Here is a 20,617-nt window from a genome sequence, read left to right on the forward strand (position 1 = left end):
CACCCAGAGGGTGGTTGGAATCTGGAACTCGCTGCCTGAAAGGGTGGTAGAGGCAGGAACCCTCACAGCATTCAAGCAGCATTTAGATGAGCACTTGAAACGCCATAGCACACAAGGCTACGGACCAAATGCTGGAAAATGGGATTAGAATAGACAGGGCTTGATGGCCGGCGTGGACACGATGGGCCGAAGGGCCTCTTTCTGTGCTGTATAACTCTATGACTCTACCCTTCCCACCCCCCCTTCTCCCCAGCCCCGCACCCCCAGCCCCTTTTCTCCCATGGCCCCACCTCTCCCCCAGCCTCCCCTGCCCCGGATTTAATAAGTGGTTCAACAGTGAATCACCCTTTATCAATGAGGTGTTCAGTTGCCTGTGGCTTCAATAATTCCTGGGCCAAAGCATCACTTGCACTTAAGCTGTTTCCATTTCAAGTAACTGTACAGTGGTTCAGAATGCCAGTTTTGTGAGAGCTTCCTACACTTTACCTGAGGTCCCAAAGTTCTGCTGTGTTCTTAGAGTTGCTGATGTAGAGGACACTTGCTGCTGCTTCCATTGAAAACCATTCTGCAGTGAAAGTGTGCATGATGCATTCTCTTTTAAAGCATCTTTTAGGACCATGCAGAAAATGCACAACCTTGAATTGCATCAATTTTTTAAACTCCAAGCTTGTAGAAGAGCATAAAATATTAGCCTAATATAGAAAGATATCTCAAAGCAAATTAAAAGGGACAAAGAGAAAGCAGAGCAGGAGTCAGGAACAGTTAAAGAGAGTTGGAGAGAGATTTTTTTAAGAGACAATTGGAAGGGGGGAAAAGAGTATCAAGAAGAAGCATCTTGGGGGGGGTGGGGGGACGGGGAAATCCAAGGGTAGTAAAGTAGTGGCAGTGGAGTAAGTGAGGGTGGAATAGCAATCCAGTGTCTGACGGGCAGAGGTACAGACTGGGGCATTAAGATAGGGTGAGGAAAGACCGTGGCAGGGTTTGAAGATGAGAACGAGGATCTTGAAGTTGATGCAGTGGGGTACAGGGAGCCAGTGCAGCTTAACAAGATGGGGGCGATGGGTTAGTGGGATTACCTGCCCGAGAGGTTCTGGTTAACTGGAGTAAAATGTGGTGGAGGGATCAGTAAAGAAAGAAAATCTTTGCTTATGGGACATCTTGTTTGCTTTAATATTCAAGCTTGATGGATCCAAAATCTATTGATTAAAGTATACTGTTAGACTTGCAACAGCAATTAGTGGTGCATTTAGCACAGAATGTAGACAAATGATAAGATTCTAATATTGAATAATGGTGCTTCTATTGTCTGAAGGGAGATTTACCTGTTGTGTAAATTCAGTTGTATAGATTGGAACGTTATGAAGACTGTTTATCAGTTTATCGTGATTTAATTCGGAACTCGCAAGATGACTACGAAGAGGAGAGGAAGACCAACCTTTCTGCTGTTGTGGCAGCTTTAAGTACCTGGGAAAATTCCTCCGCTGTAAGTAGCAGAATCTTTCTATTGAAGGAAGTGTACTACATATTTAATTACATCTTTATGTTACCGTGCCTTTTGAGGATAATGTAGAAATTTATTGTGTAATAACTTTTCTTGCTTTAAGTTCCTCCGTTAAATATTTTATGAATGAGTTACGCTTGGACAAATTTTTTTTTTAAGCGGCAAGTGCCTAAAATCGGAAATGAAAACAGAAAATGCTAGAAATACACAGACACCTTAACAGTTCCGTTCTAGACCTTGATGCACTCTTGGACTCTCCTTCACACCCCTCCTTCCCTTCCTCCCCTCCCTCCCCTCCATTGCTGTCAAGCTGGGAGAGCAAACCCAGTTCAGTGGAGAGTGTAGAACGGCACACCAGAAGCAGCACCAGGCATACTCTAGAATGAGGCACCAACCTATAAAGCTACAACATTGGGCTACCTACATGCTATAGCATCAAAAACAGCAGGCTATATAGAGAGCAAAGCTTTGTAGACTTACCACATCCAGTTGAGAATGTTGGTGGACAATCGGGCAAGTAACGGGGAGGAGGAAGAGGAGACTTTGTGAACCTACCATCCCCAACCATGTTGGAGCTTAGCAGGTGAGTGCAAGAGACAAGACTAAAGTGTTTGCCAGTGTGTGGATGACCCTATCTGCCTCCTCCCACCACCACAGAGACCACTGCTCAGCTAGTTTTGTTCACACCACGTGACATTAAGCGGCTAATGCACTGGACACAAGGAAGGTGATGGGCCCTGACAACATCCTGCATGTAGTGCTAAAGACCTGTGAAGCTGTTCCAGTGCAGTTATGATACTGGTATCTAGCCAACAACGTGGACAATTGATCAGATATGTCCTATCGACAAAGACAAGGTTAATCGTTTGAGCGGAGGCAGCGGACCTGAGAGGAAACGAGAACAGAGTCTGAGGATATCAAGAGCACGACAGAGCGAGGCCCGAGTGTGGAGGTAGCGGACCTGAGAGGGAGCCGAGAACGGAGTCTGAGGATATAAAGAGCGCGACAGAGTGAGGCCCGAGAGCGGAGGCAGCGGACCTGACAACAAAAACGAGTGACTCACAGGAAAGCAGGGAAGTGATTGGTTGATCAGTATTTCTCTCTTTATCTTGGACATTGGTTTAAATTAAGAGCCGGGATTAAAAACTAAACATTCAAAAAGAGGGAGCTGATTTGTGAGTACCTGGTAAGTGTTTTTGTTTGGCTTTCTTAAAGTTTTTAAGTTTATTCCAGCTAGGTTAGTAAATAGTCTGTTAATTAGAGGTATGGCAGTGCAGCTCACACCCGTGGAATGCACATCCTGTGCCATGTGGGAAGTCCTGGACACCTCATGTGCAGTCACTGCTATGCATCCGTGAGGCTGAGAGCTACGTGGATAGCACGTTTCCAGAGGTGGTCACCCCGCAGCTTAAGAGTGTGCAGGCAGAGAGGGAATGGGTGACCTTCAGACAAAAGAGGAAGACCAGCCCATCTTGCTCACCAACCAGTATTCGGTGCTGAGTACTGGTGAGGGCAATGGTTCCTCTGGGGAGTGCAGCCAGAGCCAAGTCCATGGCACCTTGGAGGGCTCAGCTGCACAGGTGGGGGGGGGAAGAGGAGAGGGAGACCAATAGTGATAGGGGATTCAATAGTTAGGAGAGCAGACAGGCGTTTCTGCGGCCACAGACATGACTCCAGGATGGTACGTCGCCCCCTGGTTCCAGGGTCAAGGATGTCACTGAACGGCTGCAGGGCATTCTGAGGGGGGAGGGTGAACAGCCAGAGGTCGTGGTCCACATCGTTACCAACGACATAGGTAGAAAGAGGGATGAGGTCCTGCAGGCAGAGTTTAGGGAGCTAGGAAAGAGGTTAAAAAGCAGGGCCTCAAAGATAGTGATCTCTGGATTACTACCAGTGCCACATGCTAGTGAGTACAAAACTAGGAAGATAGAGCAGATGAATGCGTGGCTGGAGAGATGGTGTAGGATGGAGGGCTTTAGATTCCTGAGGAATTGGAACCGTTTCTGGGGGAGGTGGGACCTCTACGAGCCAGATGGATTGCACCTCAATGGGAACGGGACCAATATCCTCGCCGAAGGGTTTGCTAGTGCTGCTGGGGAGGGTTTAAACTAGCTTGGCAGGGGGATGGGAACCTAAGTATAGAGTCAAAAGGGAGGGAAGAAAAACTGGAAGTGGAAAGCAAATTGGAAGGACAGAGGAATCAAGGGCTAGATAGTAGTCAACAAGGAGGTTTGCCTGTACTAAATGGTATATACTTCAATGCAAGGAGTATAGCGAACAAGGCAGATGAGCTGAGGGCACAGGTAGATACTTGGGACGATGATATAATAGCTATTAGAGAGACGTGGCTGAAAGAGGGGCAGGTATGGCAGCTCAACATTCCTGGTTACAGGATTTTCAGATGGGACAAAGAGGGAGGTAAAAAGGGAGGGGGGTCATGGTATTGATTAAAGAAACTATTACAGCTGTGAGGATGGAGGATATGTTGGAGGGATCATCAAACGAGGCCATATGGGTCGAATTGAAAAACAAAAAAGGGGCGATCAAACTGCTGGGAGTGTACTACAGACCCCCAAACAGTGAGAGGGAGCTAGAAGAACAAATATGTAGACAAATTTCTGAGAAGTACAAAAACTATAGGGCAGTAATAGTAGGGGATTTCAACTACCCTAATATTAACTGGGATAAAATTAGTGTGAAGGGTCTAGAGGGTGCGGAATTCCTAAAATGCATCCAGGAAAACTTTTTTAGCCAGTATGTCGCAAGCCCAACAAGGAAGGGGGCGGTTCTGGACTTAATTTTGGGGAATGAAGCTGGGCAGGTAGAAGGCGTATCAGTGGGGGAGCATTTTGGTGCTAGTGACCATAATTCTGTTAAATTTAAGGTAGTTATGGAAAAGGACAAGGTTGGACCAGGAATAAAAATTATAAATTGGGGAAAAGCAAATTTTGCTAAGCTCAGAGAGGATTTAGCCATAGTGGACTGGAAACAGCTACTTGAAGGTAAATCAGTATCAGAGCAGTGGGAGGCATTCAAGGAGGAGATCCAGAGAGTTCAGACCAAATATGTGCCCTGAAAGAAAAAAGATGGGACTAACAAATCTAGAGCCCCCTGGATGTTTAAGGACATACAGGGTAGGATAAAGAAAAAAAGGGAGGCGTATGACAGATACCGAGGGCTAAATACTCCAGAATCTTTAGAGGAGTACAGAAAGTGCAGGGGTGCAATTAAAAATGATATTAGGAAAGCAAAGAGAGAGCATGAAAAATTCTTGGCAAGTAAAATCAAATAAACCCAAGGATGTTTTATAAATATATTAAGAGTAAGAGGATAACTAAAGGAAGGGTAGGGCCTATTAGAGATCATGTGGGTAATCTGTGTGTGGAGGCGGGAGATGCGGTAGGGTTCTTAATGAATACTTTATATCTGTTTTCACAAAGGAGAGGGGCGAAGCAGACATTGCTATCGGGGGAGGAGTGTGAAATATTAGATGAAATAAACATAGTGAGAGAGGAAGTATTAAGGGATTTAGCAGCTTTAAAAGTGGATAAATCCCCAGGCCCGGATGAAATGTATCCCAGGCTGGTAAGCGAAGCAAAAGAGGAAATAGCAGAGGCCCTGACCATCATTTTTCAATCCTCTCTGGCTTCAGGTGTGGTGCTGGAGGACTGCTAATGTGGTACCCTTGTTTGAAAAGGATAGACCGAGTAATTATAGGCCAGTCAGCCTAACCTCGGTGGTGGGAAAATTATTGGAAAGAATTCTGAAGGACAGGATAAATCTTCATTTAGAAAGACACGGATTAATCAATGATAGTCAGCACGGATTTGTTAAGGGAAAATCATGTCTGGCAAACTTGATTGAATTTTTTGAGGCGGTAACAAGGAGGGTAGCTGAGGGTAGTGCGTTTGATGTAGTGTATATGGACTTTAGCAAGGCTTTTGATAAGGTTCCACATGGCAGAGTGGTCACAAAGTTAAAAGCTCATGGGATCCAGGGCAAAAGTGTCAAGTTGGATTCAAAACTGGCTCGGAGACAGGAAGTAGAGGTAATGGTTGATGGGTGTTTTTGTCACTGGAAGGCTGTTTCCAGTGGGGCTCAGTACTAGGTCCCTTGCTTTTTGTGGTATATATCAGTGATCTAGACTTGAATATAGGGGGCATGATTAAGAAGTTTGCAGATGATACTAAAATCGGCTGTGTGGTTGATACTGAAGAAGAAAGCTGTAGACTGCAGGAAGATATCAATAAATTGGTCAGGTGGGCAGAACAGTGGCAAATGGAATTCAATCCGGAGAAGTGTGAGGTAATGTATTTGGGGAGGGCTAACAAGGAAAGGGAGGGCTAACAAGGAAAGGGAATACACATTAAATGGTAGGACACTGAATAGTGTAGAGGAACAAAGGGACCTTGGAGTGCATGTCCACAGATCCCTGAAGGTAGCAGGCCAGGTAGATAAGGTGGTTAAGAAGGCATATGGAATGCTTGCCTTTATTAGCCGTGGCATAGAATACAAGAGCAGGGGGGGTTATGCTTCAACTGTATAAAACACTCGTTAGGCCTCAGCTGGAGTACTGCGTGCAGTTCTGGTCACCACATTACAGGAAAGATGTGATTGCACTGGAGAGGGTACAGAGGAGATTTACAAGGATGTTGCCAGGAGTAGAGAATCTTAGCTATGAGGAAAGACTGGATAGGCTGGGTCTGTTTTCCTTGGAACAGAGGAGGCTGAGGGGAGACCTTATTGAGGTGTATAAAATGAAGAGGGGCCTTGATAAAGTGGATAGAGAGGACCTATTTCCCTTTGCAGAGGGGTCAAAAACCAGGGGGCACAGATTTAAAGTAATTGGTGGAAGGTTTAGAGGGGATTTGAGGGGAAATTTCTTCACCCAGAGGGCTGTGGGGGTCTGGAACTCACTGCCTGAAAGGCTGGTAGAGGCAGGAACCCTAACCACATTTAAAAAGTACTTGGATATGCACTTGGGATGCTCTAACCTGCAGGGCTACAGACCAAGAGCTGGGAAGTGGGATTAGGCTGGATAGCTCTTTGTTGGCTGGCGCGGACACGATGGGCTGAAATGGCCTCCTTTCGTGCTGTAACTTTCTATAAATCTAACCTGGCTAATTACCGCCCCAGCAGCCTCCTCCCATTCACGATCAGTGATGGAAGGAGTCATCAATAGTGCCATCACACATTACCTACTCACCAAAACTCTGATTAGTTTCTTCAAGAACCACTTGGCTCCAGAGCCCATTGCTGCCACTTGCCTGGGTGAGTATGGATTAAGGAGTATTATTAGATCCAAAGAGGAGTCATATAAAGTTGCCAGAAAAAGTAGCAAGCCTGAGGATTGGGAGCAGTTTAGAGTTCAGCAAAAAAGGACCAAGAGATTGATTAAGAGGGGAAAAATAGAGTATGAGAGTAAACTTGCAAGGAACATAAAAGCAGATTGTAAAAGCTTCTACAAGTATGTAAAAAGAAAAAGATTAGTGAAGACAAATGTAGGTTCCTTACAGTCAGAAATGGGAGAATTTATAATGGGGAACAAGGAAATGGCAGAGCAATTAAACAAATACTTTGGTTCTGTCTTCACGGAAGAGGACACAAATAACTTCCCAGAAATGCTAGGGAACCAAGGGTCTAGTGAGAAGGAGGAATTAAAGGATATTAGTATTAGTAAAAAAAAATAGTGCTGGAGAAATTAATGGGTCTGAAAGCCGATAAATCCCCAGGGCCTGATGATCTGCATCTCAGTACTAAAAGAGGTAGCCATGGAAATAGTGGATGCATTGGTTGTCATCTTCCAAAATTCTATAGATTATGGAACAGTTCCTGCAGATTGGAGGGTGGCAAATGTAACTCCACTATTTAATAAAGGAGGGAGAGAGAAAACAGGGAACTACAGACCAGTTAGCCTAACATCAGTAGTAGGGAAAATGCTAGAGTGTATTATATACGATTTGATAACAGGACACTTAGAAAATATCAACATGATTAGACAAAGTCAGCATGGATTTATGAAAGGGAAATCGTGTTTGACAAACCTACTGGAGTTTTTTGAGGATGTAACTGGTAAGAATAGATAAAGGAGAACCAGTGGATGTGGTGTATTTGGATTTTCAGAAGGCCTTTGATAAAGTCCCACATAAGAGGTTAGTGTGCAAAACTAAAGCACATGGGATTGGCGGTAATATACTGGCATGGATTGAAAATTGGTTAACATACAGGAAACAGAGTAGGAATAAATGGGTCTTTTTCGGGGTGGCAGGCGGTGACTAGTGGGGTACCGCAGGGATCAGTGCTTGGGCCCTAGCTATTCACAATATATATCAATGATTTTTGCTGACGACACGAAACTAGGTGGGATTGTGAGTTGTGAGGAGGATGCAAAGAGGCTTCAAGGCGATTTAGACAAGTTGAGTGAGTGGGCAAATACATGGCAGATGCAGTATAATGTGGATAAATGTGAAGTTATCCACTTCGGTAGGAAAAACAGAAAGGTAGAGTATTATTTAAATGGTGGTAGATTGGAAAATGCTGATGTACAAAGGGACCTGGGTGTCCTTGTACACCAGTCACTGAAAGCAAACATGCAGGTGCAGCAAGCAGTTAGGAAGGCAAATGGTATGTTGGCCTTCGTTGCAAGAGGATTTGAGTACAGGAGCAAGGATGCATTACTACAGTTGTACAGGGCCTTGGTGAGACCACACCTGGAGTACTGTGTGCAGTTTTGGTCTCCTTACCTAAGAAAGGATATACTTGCCATAGAGGGAGTGCAGCGAAGGTTCACCAGACTGATTCCTGGGATGGGGGGATTGTCCTATGAGGAGAGATTGGGTCGACTAGGCCTGTATTCACTAGAGTTTAGAAGAATGAGAGGGGATCTCATTGAAACGGATAAAATTCTGACAGGGCTAGATAGACTGGATGCAGGGAGGATGTTTCCCCTGGCTGGGGATTCTAGAACGAGGGGTCTCAGGGTACAGGGTAGGACATTTAGAACTGAGATGAGGTGAAATTTCTTCACTCAGGGTGGTGAACCTGTGGAATTCTCTACCACAGAAGGCTGTGGAGGCCAAGTCACTGAATATATTTACGAAGGAGATAGATAGATTTCTAGACACAAAAGGCATCAAGGGGTATGGGGAGAGAGCGGGAACATGGTATTGAGATAGAGGATCAGCCATGATCATATTGAATGGCAGAGCAGGCTGAAAGGGCCGAATGGCCTACTCCTGCTCCTATTTTTCAATGTTTCTATGAGTGCAGCTCCAACAACACTCTAAGCTCGACACCATCCATGACACAGCAATCCACTTGATCGGCACCCCATCCACCACCTGTTCTCTGCAGCCACGACCAGGAGTTCTGAAGGTTGTGTAGTCTGCCCGGTGCCAGGGTTAAGGATATTTTGTCGCGGCTGGAGAACTTGGAGTGGGAAGGGGAGGATCCAGTTGTTGTGGTCCACGTAGGAACCAATGACATAGGTAGAACTAGGAATGAGGTTCTGTTGAGGGAGTTTGAGGAACGGTAGCGTAGTGGTAATGTCACTGGGCTAGTAATCCAGAAGCCTGGACTAATGATCCAGAGACGTGAGTTCAAATCCCACCATGGCAGCTGGGGAATTTAAATTCAGTTAATTAAATAAATCTGGAATAAAAAGCTAGTGTCAGTAATGGTAGCCATGAAACTATCAGATTGTCGTAAAAACCCATCTGGTTCACTAATGTCCTTTAGGGAAGGAAATCTGCTGTGCTTACCTGGTCTGGCCGATATATGACTCCAGACCCACAGCAATGTGGTTGACTCTTAACTACCCTCTGAAATGGCCTAGCAAGCCACTCAGTTGTAACTAACTGCTACGAAACATAATAAGAATGAAACCGGATGGACCACCCGGCATCGACCAAGCCAACGGCACCCAGTCGACCCTGCAAAGTCCTCCTCACCAACTTCTGGGGACTTGTGCCAAAATTGGGAGAGCTGTCCCACAGACTAATCAAGCAAACATAGTCATACGCACAGAATCATACCTTTCAGCCAATGTCCCAAACTCCTCCATCAGCATTCCTGGGTATGTCCTGTCCGACCGGCAGGACAGACCCTCCAGGGGTGGCGGCACAGTGGTATACAGTCGGAAAGGAGTGACCCTGGGAGTCCTCAACATTGACTCCGGACCCCATGAAGTCTCATGGCTTCAGGTCAAGTATGGGCAAGGAAACCTCCTGCTGATCACCACCTACCGCCCTCCCTCAGCTGATGAATCAGTACTCCTCCACGTTGAACACCACTTGGAAGAAGCACTGAGTGTAGCAAGGGCACAGAATGTACTCTGGGTGGGGGACTTCAATGTCCATCACCAAGAGTGGCTCGGTAGCACCACTACTGACCGAGCTGGCCGAGTCCTGAAGGACATAACTGCCAGTCTGGGCCTGTGACAAGTGGTGAGAACCAACACGAGGGGAAAACCTACTTGACCTCGTCCTTGCCAATCTACCTGTCGCAGATGCATAGACTCCATGAATATCCCCATCCTCAATGATGGTGGAGCTCAGCACGTGAGTGCAAAAAACAAGGCTGAAGTGTTTGCAACCATCTTCAGCCAGAAATGCCGTGTGGATGATCCATATCGGCCTACTCCTGAGGTCCACACCATCACACACGCCAGTCTTCAGCCAATTCGATTCACTCCACATGATATCAAGAAACGGCTGAGTGCACTGGATACAGCAAAGGCTATTTCCCCCGACAACATCCCAGCTATCGTGCTGAAAACTTGTGCTCCAGAACTAGCTGCGCCTCTAACCAAGCTGTTCCAGTACAGCTACAACACTGGCACGTATCTGACGATGTGGAAAACTGCCCAGGTATGTCCTGTCCATAAAAAGCAGGACAAATACAACCCGACCCATTACCGCCCCATCAGTCTGCTCTCAATCATCAGCAAAGTGATGGAAGGTGTCATTGATAGTGCTATCAAGCGGCACTTACTCACCAATAACCTGTTCACTGATGCCCAGTTTGGGTTCCGCCAAGACCACTCGGCTCCCGACCTCATTACAGCCTTGGTCCAAACATGGACAAAGGAGCTGAATTCCAGAGGTGAGGTGAAAGTGACTGCCCTTGACATCAAGGCAGCATTTGACCGAGTGTGGCATCAAGGAGCCCCAGTAAAACTGAAGTCAATGGGAATCGGTGGGGGGGCGGTGGGGGGAAATTCTCCACGAGCTGGAATCATACCTAGCACAAAGGAAGATAGTTGTGATGTTTGGAGGTCAATCATCAAGGCCCCAGGATGTAGCTGCAGGAGTTCCTCGGGGCAGTGTCCTAGGCCCAATCATCTTCAGCTGTTTCATCAATGACCTTCCCTCCAACATTAGATGGAAATCTGGATGTTCGCTGATGACTGCACAGTGTTCAGCGCCATTCACAACTCCTCAGATAATGAAGCAGTCCATGTCTGCAGGTAACATTCGCCACACAAGCGAGAGTCTTAACTACCGCCCCTTGACATTCAACGGCATTGCCATCGCCGCATCCCCCACCATCAACATCTTGGAGGTCACTGTTGACCAGAAACTTAACTGGACCAGCTACATAAATAATGTGGCAACAAGAGCAGGTCAGAGCTGGGTATTCTGTGGCGAGTGTCTCACTCCTGACTCCCCAAAGCCTTTCCACCATCTACAAGGCACAAGTCAGGAGTGTGATGGAATACTCTCCACTTGCCTGGATGAGTGCAGCTCCAACAACACTCAAGAAGCTCGACACCATCCATCCAGGACAAAGCAGCCCGCTTGATTGGCACCCCATCCACCACCTTAAACATTCACTCCCTCCACCACCGGCGTACCGTGGCTGCAGTGTGTACCATCTACAAGATGCACTGCAGCAACTCGCCAAGGCTTCTTCAACAGCACCTCCCAAACCCACGACCTCTACCACCTAGAAGGACAAGGGCAGCAGGCGCATGGGAACACCACCACCTCCAAGTCACACACCATCCTGACTTAGAAGTATATCGCTGATCCTTCATCGTCTGGGTCAAAATCCTGGCACTCCCTCCCTAACAGCACTGTGGGAGCACCTTCACCTCACGGACTGCAGCGGTTCAAGAAGGCGACTCACCACCGCCTTCTCAAGGGCAATTAGGGATGGGCAATAAATGCTGGCCTTGCCAGCGATGCCCACATCCCATGAACGAATAATTAAAAAAAAAAGGAGCTAGGATCCAAATTAAAAAGCAGAACCTCAAAGGTAATAATCTCTGGATTGTTGCCTGAGCCACGTGCAAATTGGCATAGGGACAAACCGATTAGAGGTTTAAATGCGTGGCTCAAAGAGTATGTGGGAGGAAGGGGTTTCAGTTCATGGGGCACTGGCACCAGTACTGGGGAAAGAGGGGCTCCACTTAAACCGGGTTGGGACCAGTGTCATGGCGAATAGAATAACTAGGGCAGTGCAGGGCTTTAAACTAATGAAGGGGGGGTGGGAGAATTCAGGAAAGAGTATATTTAAAAGCAGCAAGAGAAATGTCAAGGCTCTAGAGCAGAGTAGAATTTTGGGTAAAAATAAGCAGACTGGGTCAGGAAGGGACAGAGAGAGTAACAAAGGTAATAGGGCATCAGTGACTAAGGTGACATCAGGGAAAAATGAAAAAAAGTCAAAGCTAAGGGCACTATATCTGAATGCGCAAAGAATTCGCAACAAAATAGATGAATTAATAGCGCAGATAGAAATGAATAGGTTTGATCTAATAGCCATTACGGAGATGTGGTTGCAAAGTGACCATGATTGGGAACTAAATATTACAGGATACTTAACTTTTAGAAGAGATAGCCAAATTGGAAACAGAGGAGGGGTAGCCCTGATAAAGGATGGGATAAAGACAGCAGAGAGAGAAAGGATCTTAGCTCCGAAGCTCAAGAAGTAGAATAGTTTGGGTGGAGCTAAGAAACAGCAAGGGGCAGAAAACATTGGTGGGAGTTGATTATAGGCCCCCTGATGCGCCATCAATAACTCCAGAAGACTAAGAGTTAAACTTATAACAAGTAGGCTTTTAGTAACAAAAGAATACGAGCATGCCTCTGCTGGTATACCGATCCTTAAAGCCAGGGGGACTGGAGGTCAATCACCTTTATACCTGGGCTTAGGGGTGGAGCCAGGGGCGGAGCCAGCTGAGGCATGCCCAGACATGTTCTGTACAGGCAAATTAGTGGTTTACCACATTCACCCCTTGTTTAAAATGAGTCCGGCGGGGTGAAGTGTCTCAGAAGTTCGTATAGGCAAGTCTCTCCGGGGGTCTTGTCTGCCGTAGTGATCGTCGTGGTGCCGGCTGCGGCGGTTCTTTTCCCGCGGCCGTTTCCTGCGTGGGCCGGAGCGCCGGCGTGTCGTCTTCGTGGGTGCGGGGTCGGTGGGTGTATAAGGGTGGGTCACAGGGCCCTGGCGTGCCGTCTACTTGGGTTAGATGTGGATTCCCTTCTGGGGTGTGTCGTGGGTAATGGTAGTGGGTAATGGTAATGGGTAGTGGGTAATGGTGTTTTCGGTGGCACCTGAGGGTGCGAGGTCTCGTATGGAGACCGTGTCATCCCGCCCGTCAGGATACGCCACGTATGCATATTGTGGGTTGGCGTGGAGGAGGTGGACCCTTTCGACCAGGGGGTCTGTTTTATGGCTCCTCACGTGCTTCCTGAGCAAGACGGGCCCTGGAGACGTCAGCCATGGCGGTAACGATGTCCCCGAGGTGGATTTCCTAGGGAAGACGAACATTTTCTCGTGAGGGGTGGCAGTACAGAGTAGTGACCGTATGGAGTGAAGCGCATCGGGGAGGACTTCTTGCCAGCGGGAGGTTGGGAGGCCTCTGGACTTTAAGGCTAGCATGGCGGTTTTCCACACTGTCGCGTTCTCCCTTTCTACTTGTCCGTTACCCCGGGGGTTGTAGCTGGTGGTCCTGCTCGTGGCTATCCCTTTTTCAAGCAGGTACTGGCGCAGCTCGTCGCTCATGAACGACGAGCCCCTGTCACTATGGATGTAGCTGGGAAAACCGAATATGGCGAAGAGGTCATTGAGACATTTGATGACTGTGGCGCTGGTCATGTCCGGGCAGGGGATAGCGAACGGGAAACGGGAGTACTCGTCAATGATGTTGAGGAAGTACGTGTTGCGGTCAGAGGAGGGGAGGGGCCCTTTAAAATCTACGCTTAGGCGCTCGAAGGGGCGGGTGGCTTTTATCAGGTGCGCCCTGTCTGGCCTATAAAAGTGCGGTTTGCATTCGGCACAGACTTGGCAGTTCCTGGTCATGGTCCTGACCTCCTCGATGGAGTAAGGCAGGTTGCGGGCCTTAATGAAGTGGAAAAACCTGGTGACCCCCGGGCGGCAGAGATCGTTGTGGAGGGCCCGTAGCCTATCGACCTGTGCATTGGCACATGTTCCACGGGATAGGGCGTCCGGGGGCTCATTAAGTTTCCCGGGCCGGTATAAGATATCATAATTGTAGGTGGATAATTCGATCCTCCACCGCAATATCTTGTCGTTTTTGATTTTGCCCCTCTGCTTGTTATTGAACATAAATGCTACTGATCGTTGGTCAGTGAGCAGGGTGAAGCGTTTACCGGCCAGGTAATGCCTCCAATGCCGTACAGCCTCCACTATAGCCTGGGCCTCCTTTTCGACTGAGGAGTGTCTAATTTCGGGGCCCTGGAGGGTTCGTGAAAAGAAGGCCACGGGTCTCCCCGCCTGGTTAAGGGTTGCGGCCAGGGCGAAGTCAGACGCATCGCTCTCCACTTGGAAAGGGATGGACTCGTCCACGGCGTGCATTGTAGCCTTTGCAATGTCCTCTTTTATGCGGGTGAAGGCTGCACGGGCCTCTGCCGCCAGGGGGAAGGAGGTTGACTTGATAAGGGTCCGGGCTTTGTCCGCGTAATTGGGCACCCATTGGGCGTAATAAGAGAAAAACCCCAGACATCTCTTAAGGGCTTTGAGGCAGTGAGGCAGGGGTAGTTCCAGAAGGGGGCGCATTCGGTCGGGGTCGGGGCCGACGACTCCATTTTCCACTACACAGCCAAGGATAGCGAGGCGGGTGGTGCGAAACATACACTTTTCTTTGTTGTATGTCAAATTTAAGCGCTGGGCTGTTCGGAGGAATTTTTCTAGATTGGCGTCATGGCCCTGCTGGTCATGGCCGCAGATGGTGACATTGTCCAGGTAGGGAAAAGTGGCCTGCAGCGCGTTCTGGTCAACCATCCGTTCCATCTCCCTTTGGAAGACTGAGACCCCGTTGGTGACGCCGAAGGGGACTCTGAGGAAGTGGTAGAGGCGGCCGTTTGCCTCGAAGGCAGTATACTGGCGGTCTTCAGTCCTGATAGGGAGTTGGTGGTATGCCGACTTCAGGTCAATGGTAGAGAATACCCGGTACTGTGCAATCTGATTGACCATATCAGATATGTGGGGAAGGGGGTATGCGTCTAATTGGGTATACCTATTGATTGTTTGACTGTAGTCAATGACCAGGCGCTGTTTCTCGCCGGTCTTCATGACCACTACTTGGGCTCGCCATGGGCTGGTGCTGCCCTCGATAATCCCCTCCCGCAGGAGTCTCTCTACTTCTATTTTAATGAAGCTTCTACCCCCGGCACTGTATCGCCTGCTTTTTGTTGCGATGGGCTTGCAGTCGTGGGCGAGATTAGTAAACAACTGGGGGGGGGGGGGGGGGGCTGACTTTCAGGGTGGATAGGCTGCATATTGTGCGCGGCAGTTGTTTTAAATTTTGCCGGCTGCAGACTGTAAGTGGGGGCAGGGGCCCGCCGTACGCCATCGTGACACTCTCTAGGTGGCACTGGAAATCCAGTCCCAGTAGCACAGCAGCGCAGAGCTGTGGCAGGACAAGGAGTTTAAAGTCTTTGTACTCTGTGCCCATTACTGTCAGGGTCGCTACACAGTAGCCGCTGACGTCCGCCGTATGGGACTTGGAGGCCATAGAGACCCGGTGGCGCGTGGGCATGACTGATAGGGAGTAGCGTCGCACCATGTCGGGGTGGATAAAGCTCTCCGTGCTCCCGCAGTCAAATAGGCAGTTTGTTGCGTGACCGTTTACCTTGATGTCCATCGTGGACCTGGCCAGTTGGTGAGGCCTGGATTGGTCCAGGATGATGGAGGCCATCGTTGAGGTCGGTGGGTCGCTGTTGTACTCGCGCGAGGCAGTGGGGGGAGTCAGGGGCCTGGTCCCAAAGTGACGTCCAAGATGGCGGCCCGCACCGCTCACGCGGCTGGTGATGTCCAAGATGGCGGCCCGCACGGCTCACACGCGGCTGGTGGTGTCCAAGATGGCGACCTGCACGGCTCACACGCGGCGCTGCTGGAGTTGGTCGGTTTCGCCCTGCACACTTTGGCATAGTGCCCCTTCTTTCCGCATTTGGAGCAGATCGCGTCCTTCGCCGGGCAGTGTTGTCTGGGGTGCTTGGCCTGGCCACAGAAATAGCACTTTGAGCCTTTGGACATCGCAGCTGTAGTTGGGCTGCAGGTGGGTCGTGGCGGTGGTGGCGTGGCGCAGGCCTGTGGCCTTACCGTGTCCCAAGATGGCGGCCCCCGCGACATCCACGGGGCGGGGAGGGCCGTATGGTCGGGGGGGTAGGCATCCATGTTTCGGAGGGCCACGTCCAGCGAGTTAGCAAGGGCCACAGCCTTCTGCAGGTTGAGCCCACTTTGCTCTAGCAGTCTCTGTCGAGTGTAGCTGGACCTGATGCCGGCGACGTAGGCGTCTCTGATTAGGTCATCAGTATTTTCCGCGGCCGTCACCGATTTGCACTTGCAGTCCCGGCCGAGGACTCTCAGTGCCCGTAGGTATTCGTCACCCGATTCCCCGGGCCGCTGTTTGCGGGTAGCCAGGAGGTGTCTAGCGTAGACCTCGTTGACTGGCTTAGTATATTCTTTTAGTATCGTGATAGCGGCCGTGTAGGATACAGCGTCTCGGATAATCGAATATACTTGGTGGCTCACCTGTGAGTTCAGTACTAGCAGTTTGTCGGCTTCGGTCCTGACGGTAGTGCTGGAGGCCTGCAGGAATGCTTCGAAGCAGCTCAGCCAGTGCTTGAAGTTATTTGATGCATCCGCCGTTTGAGGGTCCAGTTCCAGGCGTTCCGGTTTCAGGATTTGCTCCATTCCAAAACCTTTTGTTAATAAAATTGATGCGCCATCAATAACTCCAGAAGACTAAGAGTTAAACTTATAACAAGTAGGCTTTTATTAACAAAAGAATACGAGCATGCCTCTGCTGGTAGACCGATCCTTAAAGCCAGGGGGACTGGAGGTCAATCACCTTTATACCTGGGCTTAGGGGTGGAGCCAGGGGCGGAGCCAGCTGAGGCATGCCCAGACATGTTCTGTACAGGCAGATTAGTGGTTTACCACACCCCCAAACAGTAGTTGTAATGTAGGGCAGAGTAGAAATCAGGAAATTGGAGATGCATGTAACAAGGGTAATACATGGGGACTTTAATCTACATATAGACTGGGCAAACCAAATTTGCAGTAATAGTGTGGAGGACGAATTCATGGAATGTATACAAGATAGTTTTCTAGCTCAGTATATTGAGGAACCAACTAGGGAACAGGCTATTTTATATCTAGTATTGTGCAATGAGAAAGGGTTAATTGATAACATTGTAGTAAAGGGGCCTTTAGGGAAGATGACCATAATATGATCGAATTTTATATTGAGTTTGAAAGTGATTTAGTTAAATCTGAAACTCGGGTCCTAAATCTAAACAAAGCAAACTACGTAGGTATGAGGGAGAGTTGGCTATGGTAGATTGGGAAACTATATTAAAAGGTATGGCTAGCATTTAAATAATTAATACATAATTTACAACTAATATACATTCCTTTAAGGCACAAAAATCCCACAGGAAAAGTGGTCCTGACATGGCTAACATGGGAAGTTAAAGATAGTATTAGATCAAAGAAAGAGGCTTATAATGTTGTCAGAAAGAGCAGTAAGCCTGAGCATTGGGAGGATTTTAGAATTCAGCAAAGGAGGACCAAGAAATTGATAAAGAAAGGGAAAATAGAATATGAGAGCAAACTAGCGAGAGACATAAAAACAGACTGTAAAAGCTTCTATAGGTATGTAAAAAGGAAAAGATTAGCGAAATAAATGTGGGCCCCTTACAGGTTGAGACAGGAAAAATTATAATGGGGAATAAGGAAATGGCAGAGAAATTAAACAAATACTTAGTGTCAGTCTTCATGGAAGAAGACGCAAAAAACTTCTCAGAAATAGTGGAGAACCAAGGGTCTAGTGAGAATGAGGAACTGAAATAAATTAGTATTCTTAAAAAAAACAGTACTGGAGAAATTAATGGGACTGAAAGCTGATAAATCCCCTGGACCTGATGGCCTAGATCCTAGGGTTTTGAAAGAAGAGGCTATAGATAGTGGATGTATTGGTTGTCATCTTCCAAAATTCCATAGATTCTAGAATGGGTCCCGTGGATTGGAAGGTAGCAAATGTAACCCCACTATTTAAGAAAGGCGGGAATGAGAAAATGGGGAACTACAGACCAGTTAACCTGACATCAGTAGTAGGGAAAATGCTAGAATCCATTATTAAGGACGTGGTAACAGGGCACTTAGAAAATAATAATAGGATTGGGCAGAGTCAACACGGATTTATGAAAGGCAAATCATGTTTGACGAATCTGTTAAGAGGTTTTTGAGGTTGTAACTAGCAGAATAGATAAGGGGCACCAGTGGATGTGGTGTATTTGGATTTTCAGAAGGCATTCAATAAAGTGCCACATAAGAGGTTATTAAACAAAATTGGGGCTCATGGGATTGGGGGTAATATACCAGCATGGATTGAGGATTGGTTAACGGACAGAAAACAGAGAGTAAGAATAAACGGGTCATTTTTGGGATGGCAGGCTGTAACTAGTGGAGTACTGCAAGGATCAGTGCTTGGGCTTCAGCTATTCACAATCTACATCAATGATTTGGATGAGGGGACCAAATGTAATATATCCAAGTTTGCTGATGATACAAAGCTGGGTGGGAATGTAAGTTGTGAGGAGGATGTAAAGAGGCTTCAAGGGGATATAGACAGGCTAAGTGAGTGGGCAAGAACATGGCAAATGGAATATAATGGGAAGTTATCCACCTTGGTATGAAAAATAGAAAAACAGGATATTTTTTAAATGGTGAGAGATTGGGACATGTTGATATTCAAGGGATTAAGGCAGGGTAAGTGAGTGGGCAAGAAGGTGGCAGATAGAATATAATGTGGAGAAATGTGAAGTTATCCACTTTGGTAGGAAAAATAGAAAAACAGGATATTTTTTAAATGGTGAGAGATTGGGAAATGTTGGTATTCCTTGCACATGAATCACTGAAAGTTAACATGCAGGTACAGCAAGCAATATGGAAAGCAAGTGGTATGTTGGCCTTTATTACAAGAGGATTTGAGTGCAAGAGTAAAGCCGTCTTACTGCATTTGGGTTACGGTTAGGGCCCTGGTGAAAGAAAGAAAGAAAGACTTGCATTTATTTAGCACCTTTCATGACCACCGGACGTCTCAAAGCGCTTTACAGTCAATTAAGTACTTTTGAAGCGGAGTCACTGGTGTAATGTGGGAAACGCGGCAGCCAATTTGCGCACAGCAAGGTCCCACAAACAGCAATGTGATAACCAGATAATCTGTTTTTGTTATGTTGGTTGAGGGATAAACCGGGGATAGTGCCATGGGATCTTTTACGTCCACCTGAGAGAGCAGACGGGGCCTCGGTTTATCGTCTCATCTGAAAGACGGCACCTCTGACAGTGCAGCACTCCCTCAGCACTGCACTGGAGTGTCAGCCTAACTTTTATGTGCTCAAGACCCTGGAGTGGGACTTGAACCCACAACCTTCTGACTCAGAGGCAAGTGTGCTACCAACTGAGCTACAGCTGACACTGTGAGACCACACCTGGAGTATTGTGTATAATTTTGGTTTCCTTACCTAAGGAGGAATGTACTTGCCGTAGAAGGAATGTAACGAAGGTTTACCAGACTGGTTCCTGGGATGGGGGATTGTCCTTTGAGGAGAGATTGAGTAGACTAGGCCTATATTCTCTAGTTTAGAAGAATGAGAGGCAATCTCATTGAATATAAAAAGGAAGAGAGTAGCTAATGTAAACATTGGTCCCTTAGAGGATGAGACTGGGGAATTAATAATGGGGAACGGGGAAATGGCAGAGACTCTAAACAAATATTTTGTATCTGTCTTCACGGTAGAAGACACTAACAACATCCCAGTAATGGATAATCAAGGGGCCACAGGGAGGGGGGAACTAAAGACTATCACTAAGGAAATAGTACTTGGTAAAATAATGGGACTAAAAGATGACAAGTCCCTTGGACCAGATGGCCTGCATCCCAGGGTCTTAAAATAAGTGGCTGCAGCGATAGTGGATGCATTGGTTGCAATATACCAAAATTCCCTGGACTTTGGAGAGGTCCCAGCGGATTGGAAAACCGCAAATGTAACACCCCTATTTAAGAAAGGAGGGAGACAGAAAGCAGGAAACTATAGACCAGTTAGCCTAACACCTGTCGTTGGGAAAATGCTGGTATCCTTCATTAAGGAAGCAGTAGCAGGGCATTTGGAAAATCATAATGCAGTCAAGCAGAGATAGCATGGCTTTATGAAAGGGAAATCATGTTTAACAAATTTGCTGGAGTTCTTTGAGGATGTAACGAGCAGGGTGGACAAAGGTGAGCCAGTGGATGTGGTGTATTTGGATTTCCAGAAGGCATTCGATAAGGTGCCACATAAAAGGTTACAAGATAAGAGCTCACAGGGTTGGGGGTAATATATTAGCATGGATAGAGAATTGGCTAACTAACAGAAAGCAGAGAGTCAGGATAAATGGGTCATTTTCCGGTTGGCAAACGGTAACTAGTGGGGTACCACAGGGATCGGTGCTGGGGCCTCAATTATTTACAATCTACGTTAATGACTTGGATGAAGGGACCGAGTGAAATGTAGCCAGGTTTGCGGATGATACAAAAATGGGTGAGAAAGCAAGTTGTGCAGAGGATTCAAAGAATCTGCAAAGGGATATAGACAGACTAAGTGAGTGGGC

The 20,617-nt window shown here is 47.5% G+C and overlaps 2 protein-coding genes across 5 annotated transcripts in view; both read left to right on the forward strand.

Moving 5' to 3' along the window:
• Positions 1 to 20,617, forward strand: part of gne (glucosamine (UDP-N-acetyl)-2-epimerase/N-acetylmannosamine kinase) — a 467,449-nt gene that overhangs the window by 294,626 nt on the left and 152,206 nt on the right. The gene's annotated exons all lie outside the window — the stretch shown is intronic.
• srp72 (signal recognition particle 72) overlaps positions 1 to 20,617 on the forward strand; it is an 86,433-nt gene that overhangs the window by 10,793 nt on the left and 55,023 nt on the right. The window contains exon 4 of the mRNA XM_086005506.1: positions 1,340 to 1,483. Within this exon, the coding sequence (XP_085861632.1) occupies positions 1,340 to 1,483 (144 nt within the window). The remainder of the gene's footprint in view (positions 1 to 1,339; positions 1,484 to 20,617) is intronic.

The sequence above is a fragment of the Somniosus microcephalus genome, chromosome 2, assembly GCF_052327205.1.
Source record: "Somniosus microcephalus isolate GS21.2 chromosome 2, FLI_Smic_1.0, whole genome shotgun sequence".
NCBI classification, from domain to species: domain Eukaryota; kingdom Metazoa; phylum Chordata; class Chondrichthyes; order Squaliformes; family Somniosidae; genus Somniosus; species Somniosus microcephalus.